This window comes from Electrophorus electricus, chromosome 12, assembly GCF_041902795.1.
Source record: "Electrophorus electricus isolate QZ-2024a chromosome 12, ASM4190279v1, whole genome shotgun sequence".
NCBI lineage: Eukaryota > Metazoa > Chordata > Actinopteri > Gymnotiformes > Gymnotidae > Electrophorus > Electrophorus electricus.
In genome coordinates, this window is record NC_137508.1 from 5429823 (window position 1) to 5442500 (window position 12678).

Here is a 12678-nt window from a genome sequence, read left to right on the forward strand (position 1 = left end):
AATTTTTAATTTATTTTTGTTCACAATATACAGTATGGGGGGCTTAAATATGGTTTCACATATATGGCAGCATTTGTTTGTTTTATTCATGAGGGCACATATGTGTTTCAGATGTATGTTCTTTAATATTTTTGAATGTTTTACAGATGGTCTCAGAAAAGGTTATGCCATCGCCTACTCTACTTTATCCATTTAATGTAATTATATTAACATAGTATGAGTGCTATTTCTGCTTTGACTAGCTGTGCTGTGACAGTGTGACAAAGCGATTGGTTTCTTCAATGTGCCAGTTTCTTCAACGGAAGGATTTTTATGGATGTGGGAACAAAAGCATGCACCGTCCCTCTTTAAGACCAGTGCCATATTCTCTCTGACCGTCATCCAGGAGGAAGGTATAAAAGCAGGTGGTACCCTTCTGCAATCAAAACATTTGTCTCAGTGTTCCATGAAAACCCAACACCTCAGTAACAGCCATGCAGCATCTAAATACCCGGGCAGACAGTCACCTTGGCGGTCAGGGGGACTGTGAACTGGATACATTTGGGAAAGGCGGATGGGTGAACCAGGCTTACAGTGGCAGCCCTCCACCCGTACAGCACTCTATCAGCACCATCTACAGCCCTCAACCCCTTTTCCACAGCCCACTGGAGAGTATGAGCAAGCTGAGCACACCCAACCCAGGCGAGGGCAGCATGCTGAGCCAGCCTTTGGCGACGAAGAGCTCTGGCTGTTGCTCGTCTTTCCTACGAGGTATCAAAGGTAAGTGCGCACTGACAATCCTTTTTTTCATGGACAGTCATTTTGGGAATCATCTTTAATCTAGTAAATCACTGAAAACAAATTTCTAAGTCTTGAAGTTTCTATATTTTCTGTTTTTGTTGTTGTTGCTGAAGATCCGGCTGGTCTTCCTTCATTAACATTTACTGAAGTGATTAAAGTAAAGAGTAAAGTTTCCTTAAAATAAATGAATTTTATACATTGTGTTTGAGTACTAATTTAATATGATTGCATTTCATTAGTTATTTTTGATGTTAGCTAAATATTTAAAAGAGTTTTGAGGTAAAAAAACAAAAAACAAAAAACAAAAAAACTTATTTTGATTTGACAGGACTGTGGGGAACTAGACTGACAGAGGACACAACAGAGAATCGAGAGCTGTTTGTGAGAACTACCCTGAGAGAGTTACTTGTCTACATTCTTTTTCTAGTGGACATATGTTTGTGTAAGTGGAAGGGTTCTGAAATTTTCACATTGATTCATCTGCATGTTTTCAGAAAAAGACAAAAAAGACTTGGAAAAAGACAATAGAATTTCATAAAAACGAAGTGATGCAAAACATATTTTAACAAAATTAAAATTAATTAATGGAACATATGAAATGAGAGACGTTAGCGTTTAATTTCGATTAAAATTTTCTTTAGATAACTGGTTCCAATGTTGCTGGTTGATTTTTTTATTTCTGATATATAATTGTGGAATGAATAATGCAGAAATGCAACAGAGAGCAACATCGTCAGCATTGTTTTATCAATAACTGAGGTGACCACTGCGTGTGTTATACCACTGGATTATTCTAAAGCTGTGTTCTATTATCTTCAGCAAACTGCTTCATTCTAAGTGCTTATTGTGAGTCTTCCCTCCCCACCTGTGTTATACAGGGCATTGTCTAAGGGAACATCAATAATGAAAGGAATACAAGCTGTGCTCTTCTGTCTTTTGCTGATAAGAGCCCAGGCCAGGCCATTTAGGCTTTGTATGTGATGGACGTGAATTGTTTGAGGCAGCTATTTGTGTCCTCCAGTGCTCTCTTTCCTCAAACAAATCACCCTCCTTTAATTGAGGCTTTTGGCTTTTATGATATGTCCACTGCAAATGAATGACTTTTTAATGAAAAGCTTTGCTATGATGGCTCTTGTCTGTGTTAGGGTGAATAATACAGAAAACCTGTATAAAGTCTGATAGGATTCAAACTGGGTGACCACTACTATGATTAGTAATAATTGTATTGTATTTCAGTGACCTATGGCATGACCAGCTCTACCACCTACTACTACACTAAAGTTATGACAGATCTGTTTGTGAATACACCATCTGACAGTGGGCTCACGTTCCAGTCCATTGGCGTGATGGATGATTTATGGACAGTGAGTAGTAGTATCTAACTAAGCAATTTTTAAAGTCACTATGAATAAGATAGTCTGCCAATTGGCATAAATGTAAATTTAAATGTAATGTTACTGAAGAACCTCTAAGTTCCCAAGGTCTAAACCTTTATGTTCCAGTACTAATGTCATCTGAAAATGGACATTGTTTATTCATGAGAATTTATCTAAAATAAGATTAGTAATTTTAGAAACACTCATTGAGTGTGTTTTGTCACAATGACAGGTGTTGAGTCATTGTTCTGAGGCCTGAGAATGACAGATGTTGAGTTATTGTTCTGAGGCCTCCTACAATATGCTTTAAAAACTTATATATAATGAATATATAGTTAATCTTCCTTCTAATCTGTACAGTACACGCAAGGTCCATTGTTGGATGGCCTCTATTGGACAAGATGGTACAACAACCAATCTCTTGACACGGGGATGCACTCCTTTATCTACTATGAGAACATGCTCCTTGGTGTGCCACGCATACGGCAGCTGAAAGTGAAGGACAAGTCTTGTAAGGTGCCCAGTGACTTTAAGGAGGAAATCACTGACTGTTTTGATGTCTACAGTGACAAGAAAGAAGACAACAGTGTATTTGGACTTATCAATGGAACAGCGTGAGTGATGTAGTGAATCTACTTACTGTTACTGAAACATTGCTGATATTTTGATCAGTAAACGTAGCTCTTATCACATCCATGACACAGGTAAAAAAAACAAACAAACAAACAAACAAAAAAAATTCTTCTGCATATGAAGATAGAACTTCAACAAGATAGATTCTTTCATCATCATCATCATCAGATATATATTTTGTATGTAGTGCTCAACTCTCTCATTAATATGGATTTATCATTTTCTTTGGCTTTATTGCTCTTTAGCTGGCAATACCAGACAGAAAAAGAAATGAACGGATCCAGTCACTGGGGCATGCTGGCCACATATAGTGGAGGGGGGTACTACCTAGACCTGACCCTGACAAAAGAGGAGAGTGCTGCTCTTCTGGCAAACCTCAAAGACAACCTGTGGCTGGACCATGGAACCAGGGTTGTTTTTATTGATTTTTCTACATACAATGCCAACATAAATCTCTTCTGTGTTATTAGGTACGGATACCATAATATTTCTTATACAGATTAACGTTTTAGTGTGTTTTTTAGCATTAGTGTCCTAATGAGATTTCTCTCTTCTAGGTTGGTGGTTGAATTCCCTGCCACTGGAGGAGCAGTTCCCTCATACCAAATTCGAACAGTGAAGCTGATTCGATATATTACCACATGGGATTACTTCATCATTGGGTGTGAGATTGTTTTCTGTGTGTTCATCTTTTACTACATCGTGGAGGAGATACTGGAGCTTCGCATACACAGACTTTCCTACTTCAAAAGCATCTGGAACACTCTGGATGTAGTGGTCATTCTAGTAAGATAACTTAATTAGCAAATTATAAAATATTCATCAGTTCAGTTCTTTGATAAGTTAATTTTTGCCCTTAACCTTTCTGCATAAGTTAGATTTCAAGAAAGGTTTCATAAGTTACAATATGTCTTTTTTTCACAGCTTGCTATTGTTGCAATTATCTTCAATGTATTTCGGACGATTAAGGTTGACAGGTTACTTGGAAACCTTCTGAAAGAGCCCAATATGTATGCTGATTTTGAATTTCTTGCATTTTGGCAAACACAATACAACAACATGAATGCTGTAAACTTGTTTTTTGCTTGGATCAAGGTAAGACCTTTCTGTAGTTTACTATTGCATATAACAGTTGATTATAAATGTTTAATGAAAAATGGATGAGACTAATTGAAATCCTCTGATGATATTCATTCTTGCAGATATTCAAGTACATCAGTTTCAATAAGACGATGACTCAGCTGTCCTCTACCCTGGCACGTTGTGCCACAGACATCCTGGGGTTTGCCATTATGTTCTTTATAGTGTTTTTTGCCTATGCGCAGCTTGGATATCTTCTCTTTGGAACTGAGGTCGAATCATTCAGCACATTTTATAAATGCATGTAAGAAAACGTTTTGATGGAGTTTAAAGTTAAAACAATATATCACATTAATAATACTATATATGGATTTGAAGTTTTACGTGAAACTTACATTATTTCAGATTATACCATGTCATATACAAAATGTCTTATGCAGTCTTGTTATGTTTGCAGATTCACTCAGTTTCGGATCATTCTTGGAGACTTTGACTATGATGGCATTGAAAGGGCGAACAGAATCCTTGGACCGATATATTTTTTCACTTACGTGTTCTTTGTCTTCTTTGTGTTACTGGTGGGTCCTCTATACTTAAATGCAAACTAAGGAACTCACTTAAACAAATCATAAATATGACTTACTCAAAACCATCTTTCATTGTACAGAATATGTTTTTGGCTATAATCAATGACACATACTCAGAAGTAAAAGAGGAACTTGCTTCCCAAAAAGATGAACTTCAGATTTCAGACCTCATTAAACAGGTGAGGCATCAAATAAGCAATCTTCATTTCGGCACAAAGTCAGATAGATACAAAAAATCCAAAAGCAAAATTCCGTCAAGCTTAGTGAACCTATTGTTACTTGTTTATATTTACAGAAGAAGCCAAGTTTCAAATGTCAACATTACATGTGTTATCAATGTACACTCTTCATTTCTTTTCAGAGTTATACTAAGACCTTTATGAAGCTAAAGCTCAAAAAAGAAAAGATCTCTGATGTTCAGAAGGCCTTGCAATCAGGATCAAAAGAATTAGAATTCAAAGACTTTAGAGAAACTCTGAAGGAGTAAGTTACATTTCTCTTAAGTACCAACAGACCTAGAATAAATAACTGATAGTTCTCCATGATTTTCCACCCAGAATGGGTCATGCTGATCATGAGATCTCAGCAGCCTTCTCCAGATTTGACCAGGATGGTAATCAGATTCTAGACCTGGTGGAGCAGGAGACTATGAGACGAGAGCTGGAGGAAAAAAGGGTTTGAGCTCCATCAACACTTTTTAAAAAAAATTAAAACTGCTACAGTTTCCTGTATTTAATAGAAATTTGAAGTAATTACTAGTTAGGCATATTATATGGATGTGTATTTTATTCCCTTTGTATGCTCTATGTGCTCTCATTTTAGATGTGTCTAGTCTCTACTGACTACACAGAACAAATCAAAGTCAAAGTCAATCATATTCAGAGTAAATTAAAGCATGTCATTAAATTAGACAAAATCTTTTTTCCAACAGGATGCACTCAATGCAGAGCTTCATAATCTTGGACTAAACTATGGAAACAGTGGGCATTTAACAGAAGACAAGGAGAAAGCAACCTCTATTCCAGTGACTCAGGAACAATTTCAGAAGTAGGTTATGCAGTTATTATAGTAAAAAAACTGACTATCCAAGTAAACTCTATATAAACTCTATATATGTAATTGTTTAATTTACTTAAAAACAACTAAAACCTAGGAAAATATATATAATAGAGAAAGAGAAAGTTTATATATATAAACTTTCTCTTTCTCTCTCTCTATTATATAATATATATATATATATATATATATATATATATATATATATATATATATATATATATATATATATTTATTTATTTATTTTTATTTTTTATTTTTTTTTTCCTAGTTTTTAGTTGTTTTTTTAAGTAGATTAAGCAATTACATTTTGCACTGTAGAAAATTAGACTACAGACTTGAATAATAAGACAAGTATAATTAGTGTATTATATAAATGCTTGGTGGTCTCATTCAGCTCAGATTACATGCTTTCAGTGTATTCTTTACAATATAATGTAGTTGCAGAGTAATTCATGCTGCACCTGCAGTGACTGCCATTACTGCTATCATCTAGGTTGGTTAAACAGGTTGTTGAACTGGAATGTGCTCTAGCTACCACAATGTCCAAGATGGACTTGGTTATGGAGAAAATGAGATTTCAGGACATTGGTAAAACAAACAAAAAAGAGACCACAGGAACACATTTGACTATCACAAATGAAGTGAGTATCATGTTTTTATGGATTAGTTTCAGTCTGACTTTTATGACATTGATGTATGCAACTTTAAACCTTAATTGTTTACATGGATTACTATACATTACTATTACACTCAAAAGATCTATTAAACACATACATGTAAACATGCATGCATCATACATAATACTATTACCCTCATTAAAGTTTTCATTGCAACAGGAGAGGCCTGCATCTGGAGCAAATATTCTGGTAAACCTGGAGAGAGGAGTGAGACGGGAGGTACCATCCTGGTCATCAACTGCTCAGTTGGGGAATACCGAAAATCGTATATATCAAGACATATGCTGGCCCACAGCCACAGAGAACAGTAACACAACTATCTAGTTAAATATGACAAAATAATCTATAAATATTTTCTGCATGTATGGACATTGTGCAAAACAATGTGGTGAATATATTAGAAATAGCATTGGTACCTAGCAAACAGCATGCACAAAGAACACAAAGCCAAACATCAAATTCATGAACCACTGAATATACTATGTGAATTTTGTCTTAGCAGTTACTTGCTTGAGCATTGCCTGTATCATCACAGACTTTAGAGAATGTGAGTACTGCATATCTACACTAGATAGTCTGTCAAAGACATTATGTATTATATATTTGGTATATTCTGAAACTAGAGTGCTTGGCTTATAATTTATCATCTTACATTTTTTCTAGCCCTACTGCTTTGAGTGATTGTAACAAATGCATATGCTATTACAGAAGAAAGGCATAGATGGAATTTCAAGTCTATAGGTTTTTTCAAGACTTAAGTTTGTGCTGTGTTAGTATATGATACTTGAACCATAATTATAGTAGAGTATCAAAAAGGGGGGAAAAAAGTAATAAAATGTAATATTTGATACTCATACTAGTACTGTCGTATACATTTCTAATGCCAAAAAATAATTTACTTTGTAAATATAGAGTTATCTCCAACATTCCATACCTGAATAAAGAACTTCATATTCATCATATTGAGATTTTTTTCCCCAATTCTCTGGGCACCCAACACTATCTTATGTATTTGTGCTGGTATACAAAACTCTTTTCTTGTGTATCTTACGAAGGACCACTATTCTAAATGTCTGATTTCTCTGGAAACCTTGTGTACTGCACTGCAATTTACTCTTTCTAGTACAAACACACACACACACACACACACACACACACACATTGCAATAACATTTAAAAATATAATCCGGTATCATTCATGGCAAAAGAGTAAAGAAGTTGCTCCATATATACTGCCTGGCCAAAAAAAAGGGTCTCACACTAATATTTCGTTGGACCGCCTTTAGCTTTGATTACAGCACCCATTCGCTGTGGCATCGTTTCCAAAAGCTTCTGCAATGTCACAACATTTATTTATGTCCAGAGTTGCATTAATTGCCCCCTCCCCAAGATCTTGTACTGATGATGGGAGATTTGGATCACTGCGCAAAGTCTTCTCAAGCACATCCCAAAGATTCTCAATGGGGTTCAGGTCTGGACTCTGTGGTGGCCAATTCATGTGTGAAAATGATGTCTCATTCTCCCTGAACCACTCTTTCAGAATTTGAGCCCAATCATCTTGGAATATGCCTGTGCCATCAAGGAAGAAAAAATCCATTGATGGAATAACCCGGTCATTCAGTATATTCAGATAGTCAGCTGACCTCATTCTTTGGGCACATAATATTGAACCTAGACCTGACCAACTGCAGCAACCCCAGATCATAGCACTGCCCCTACAGGCTTGTACGGTAGGCACTAGGCATGATGGGTGCATCACTTCAGTTGCCTCTTTTCTTACCCTGATGTACCCCTCACTCTGGAACAGGGTAAATCTGGGCTTTTCAGAACACATGACCTTCTTCCATTGCTCCATCTTTATGCTCCCTAGCAAATTGAAGCCATTTTTGCCAGTTAGCCTCACTGACAAGTGGTTTTCTTAAGGCTACACAACTGTTTAGTCCCAATCCCTTGAGTTCCCTTCACATTGTGCATATGGCAATGCTCTTACTTTCACTATTAAACACATCCCTGAGTTCTAATGTTTTTTTTCTACGATTTGATTTCACCACACGTTTAAGTGATTGCCAATCACGATCGTTCAAGATTTTTTTCTGACCACATTCCTTCCTCGAAGATGATATTTCCCCACCATCCTTCCACTTTTTAATAATGCGTTGGACAGTTCTTAACCCAATTTTAGTAGTTTCAGCAATCTCCTTAGATGTTTTCTCTACTTGATGCATGCCAATAATTTGACCCTTCTGAAGCAGATTAACATCTTTTCCATGACCACAGGATGTGTCTTTTGACATGGTCGTTTGACAAATGAGAAGCTACTCACTGCATCAGTTAGGGTTAAATAACTTGTTGCCAGCTGAAACAATTACCCATATAGTAATTATCCAATGGGAGGCGACCTTTTTTTGGCCAGGCAGTGTATAAAAAAAGGTAATGGATGTTAATACTGTAAAGCAAACAATTGTAATGGAAAGATGATGAGCAAACACACTTGCGAGGCATAGGAACAGGCCTGGCGCAAGGCACGGGATCATGTGGAGTGGCTTCTTCCACTCCAGGAACAAGCCGTGAGGTGTCCTTTGCACGAGGACCGGGCTGGTTCAGTGGCACGGCTGTGGTGGTCAGCAGCGCGTCCGGGGTTACAGCTGCAGGGGGTCCGGGAGGTCTGAGGGCACAGCTACAGGAACAGACCTGATACAAGAAACAGGAACAGGTCGAGTGACATCTCGGGCGATGAGAACAGGCCGGGCGGCCTCCACTAGGCCGGGAACCAGAGAGAAGGACTGGCTGGAGGTCCAGAGGTGTAACTACATCTGGAAACAACTTGCGCATGCAGCAGGATATGAAGATACTCCCCTGGGTGAGGTGCCTGTAACGTTGCACATACAGAGAAGCCTCGAAGAGGCTGCTGACCTGGGGCATAGGATCTAGCAGCCGGGTAGCTAGTACATTCCTCTGTGGCTTTTGCCCACTTGAGCTACAACAGTCCTTAGTCTGGGGAGCTGTGAGGAGGTGTAATGGGGCACCGTGCTAGTCTGAGTTGATAGGGGATTCTCTGGGTCTAGATGCTGAAAACCTGGCCCTTAACTGGCCAAAAAAACAAAACAAAACCCTAAGGCACTTATTTCTTCTGTTCTGTGAGTCATGAGAAGGTCTGTCCATTGTAAGGCCTTGCCCTCTTAAAACTAGCTAAATATACCTTTAAAAATTCTTGAGAATCTGGACAGAGGAGATATTGGAAATATAACCGGCTCTGTAAGATGAACCTCTCCAAGGAACCCTCCCTGTTGTGCTCATGTGGGGGACCCATAGCAGAAGGAAGAGACCAAGGCTCACCAGTCTTTAGATGGTTCAACAAGTCCTCAAAAAATGTTCTTGGATCCATAGCCTCAACATCCATTATTTGAGCGGCACCTATGATCCCGGAAACATGAACACTAGGTCTTTCTAGGTCCTGCCCTATGAGCTGTGCTTCCCTAATGTTAGCATAGGGTGTGAGCACTTACTGGGAGTCTTGACTCCCTTAGTGTTTGATGTTTGCTTATCCTTGGTGGACTTCTTGGACTTACATCAAGAACTCTTTGTCCCCACAGTGCCAGGGGAGTTATTCTGCCTGGTGTGGTCTTGCTGAAAGAACTTGTCTTCACAGCAAGGTGACCACTGACTGGAGAGCATGCACTCGCTGTGTTCTTAGTGGGTTGGTCATTCTGTAACACTGGAGAGGTGATGAGCGAACCCACTTGCAAAGTGCCGGCGCCTTGGATATGATAAGGAACAGGGTTGATCAAATAGAATAAATAAATAGGTTTAATAACAGAAACAGATTAAAACAGGACAGAACAAAGAACAGACAGGCTAACAAAATAACAGGCTAACAAGGTGAGTACGAGAACTAGGCAAAAAGGATGTAAACACTTAGGAAAGCTAATGGAGTATAATGATGAGGAAGTAAACTAGGACTACTGGGAATACACAGAACAGAGAGGTGGTGGGGGAAAATTCAGACCGCAGCTCATACCAGTGTCTCCTTTCCAAGTTCTCACTGGAAGTAACATCTGCAAAGTCATCCTACTACAGAGGAAAATTCAAATTATCAGCATCTGATCCACACAAGCTCTTCACTATTTTTTCCTTCTCTCCTTAATCCTCTCCCTCCCTCTCCTTCCTCATTTCTTATTCCTGAGGATTTTATAACCTTCTGAGGAGAAGGTTGCAGCAATCCACCAGTCCTTTACCTCTGTTCCCACTCTTCCAACCAGTGTGCATTCCCCACCCTCCAACTCGCTGACTTCTTTTTCTCCTTTCTCCTCAGATGAAATTCTTCAACTCCTGACTTCCTGCAAACCAACTACAAGTCCTCTGGATCCAATTACTTCCACTCTGTTCCAGACAATCTCAAGAGATCCGCTTCCTTTCATCTCTGTATGATCAACAACAACTTATTTTCTGGATACATGCCAACTACATTCAAAACCGCCAGGGTGGTACCAATCCTCAAGTAAGCCACACTTGATGGCTCCAAAGTTACCAACTACAGACCAGTATCACTTCTCTCTCTCCTCTCAAAAGCCCTCAAACGAGCTGTTTACAATCAATTGTCTCTTTTTCTCAGCCCCAACCTGTTGCGTGATCCCAATCAGTCTGGCAACAAACCAGATCATACTACAGAAACAGCTCTCATAGCAGTGACAGAGAAACTTCATGCTGCTAAAGCTGCCAAACTGTCATCTGCTTTGATTCTTATAGACCTTTCAGCAGCCTTTGACACAGTGAACCACAACATTCTTCTTTCTGTTCTCTCCAGGCTTGGTGTGACTGGCTCTGCATAGATAGGATTTTAGTCCTATCTGGAGGGACGGACCTATCAGGTATCCACATCCAAACTATGTAAACTCTTCACTGTTTTTCCACAGGGCTCAGTATTGGGTCCCTTCTCTTTGTATTCTTGTTCTCTTGGTAATGTAATATCTTCTCATGGTTCCTCCTACCACTGCTGTGCCGAAGACAATTATTTCTCTTTTCCACCCTCTGACACGCAGGTCTCCAGACGTATCTCAGCATGCTTGACTGATATTGCATCATGAATTACGGCACACCACTTGAAGCTCATCTCCAGTAAAACCGAGCTTCTGTACATCCTAGGTACTACCAAACCTTACTATGACCTCACAGTTTCCTTCGAAAACTCCCTGGTATCACCAACCGAAGCTTCCCCTAGCCTGGGCATAACTTTGGACAACCAATTGTCGCTGAACTTGTGTTTCAAATCTAATCCGGGCTTGCAGATTTCTCCTTCGCAACATAAAAAGGATTTGGCATTTTCTCTCGCAGGAAGCTCCCAGCTGCTTGTGCAGTCTCTTGTGATCTCAAAGCTAGACTACTGCAACTTTGTTGGTCTTCTTCCAAGAGCCATCAAACCTCTACAACTTGCCCAGAATGCAACAGCACGACTGGTCTTCCGAAGTTCACACATTACTCCACTGCTGCGCTCCCCTCATTGGCTTCCAGTAGCTGCACGCATCAAATTTAAAACCTTGATGCTTGCCTACAAAGCCAAAAATGGACCAGCCTTCATACATGAGGTCAATGGTCAAAGTCCGATCTGTACCTCAAGTACTTGGAACCTCAAGTATGGCTCGGTTTGAAATACTGTGCTTCGGGTCTCAAGCATCGAGACCATTTTCTGTCCTGGCTCCAAAATGGTGGAATGAACTCCCACTTGCTGTCTGGCCAGCAGAGTCCCTTGCAGTCTCCAAATGCAGACTGAAGACCCATCTATTCATGGAATATTTCAATGACAATTTACCCTGCTCCTATATCGACTGACTAAATTAATACTTATTGTAGGGTCTTATTACACTGACGATGTTTAACAAACTCTAGCACTTATTGTTTATTACACTTATCATTGTTTAAGAGAGACCTTATGTATTTTGTATACATGGACCACTGCTGATGCCTAGATTTCTACAATATTCTAGATCATTGGTATATTGGACTCTAATCTGCTGTACTGGCTAGGATGTGTTCTATGAGTAAATGACGAAGCACTTTTGTAAGTCGTTCTGGATAAGAGCGTCTGCTAAATGCTGTAAATGTTAATGTATATGAAAAGGGGGGAAGAGAAACCTAGACCGAAGCGAAGCGACGGGAGAATACAGAACGAGGAAAGAGCGGAATAAGACAGACGAATACTCACAGGGAAAAACAACGTAAACCAAAACACAGAAAGAAAGTACTACATACAAGCGAACAGCAAAGGACTAGCGACCATAAAATTAAAAAAAAAAGGAAAGCAACATGGACCGCCAAAAAAACGCGCATAGGGACAGGAGAGCTCATGACCGACAAACAAGAGACGCAGGAACAAGGTATGCAGAGGATCACAATTAAGGACAAACTAGGAACAGCTGGAGATAAAGGGGAGGAGACAGGGAGCCACGGAGACAGACGAAAACTGGAAAACACGGAAGTGACAAGGTTGCC

General features: G+C 39.2%; 1 protein-coding gene across 1 annotated transcript; it reads left to right on the forward strand.

The window, feature by feature from the left end:
- Positions 1-453: 453 nt before the first annotated feature.
- On the forward strand, positions 454-8115 carry pkd2l1 (polycystic kidney disease 2-like 1). The gene is made up of 15 exons (XM_035531730.2): positions 454-759; positions 1109-1222; positions 2017-2144; positions 2517-2770; positions 3035-3259; positions 3347-3575; positions 3714-3884; positions 3992-4173; positions 4327-4447; positions 4537-4635; positions 4818-4939; positions 5014-5131; positions 5388-5503; positions 6009-6156; positions 6352-8115. The coding sequence occupies exons 1-15, from the start codon at positions 474-476 to the stop codon at positions 6514-6516; spliced, it is 2478 nt and encodes an 825-aa protein (XP_035387623.1). The 5' UTR covers positions 454-473; the 3' UTR covers positions 6517-8115.
- Positions 8116-12678: the final 4563 nt, after the last annotated feature.

Bases quoted from the DNA above. Each gene is read 5' to 3' on its own strand.
- pkd2l1 (XM_035531730.2), top strand. From the start codon at position 474: ATGCAGCATCTAAATACCCGGGCAGACAGTCACCTTGGCGGTCAGGGG. The intron at 760-1,108 runs GTAAGTGCGCAC...TTGATTTGACAG, and splicing joins TTTCCTACGAGGTATCAAAG to GACTGTGGGGAACTAGACTG. The intron at 4,940-5,013 runs GTAAGTTACATT...TTTTCCACCCAG, and splicing joins TTTAGAGAAACTCTGAAGGA to AATGGGTCATGCTGATCATG.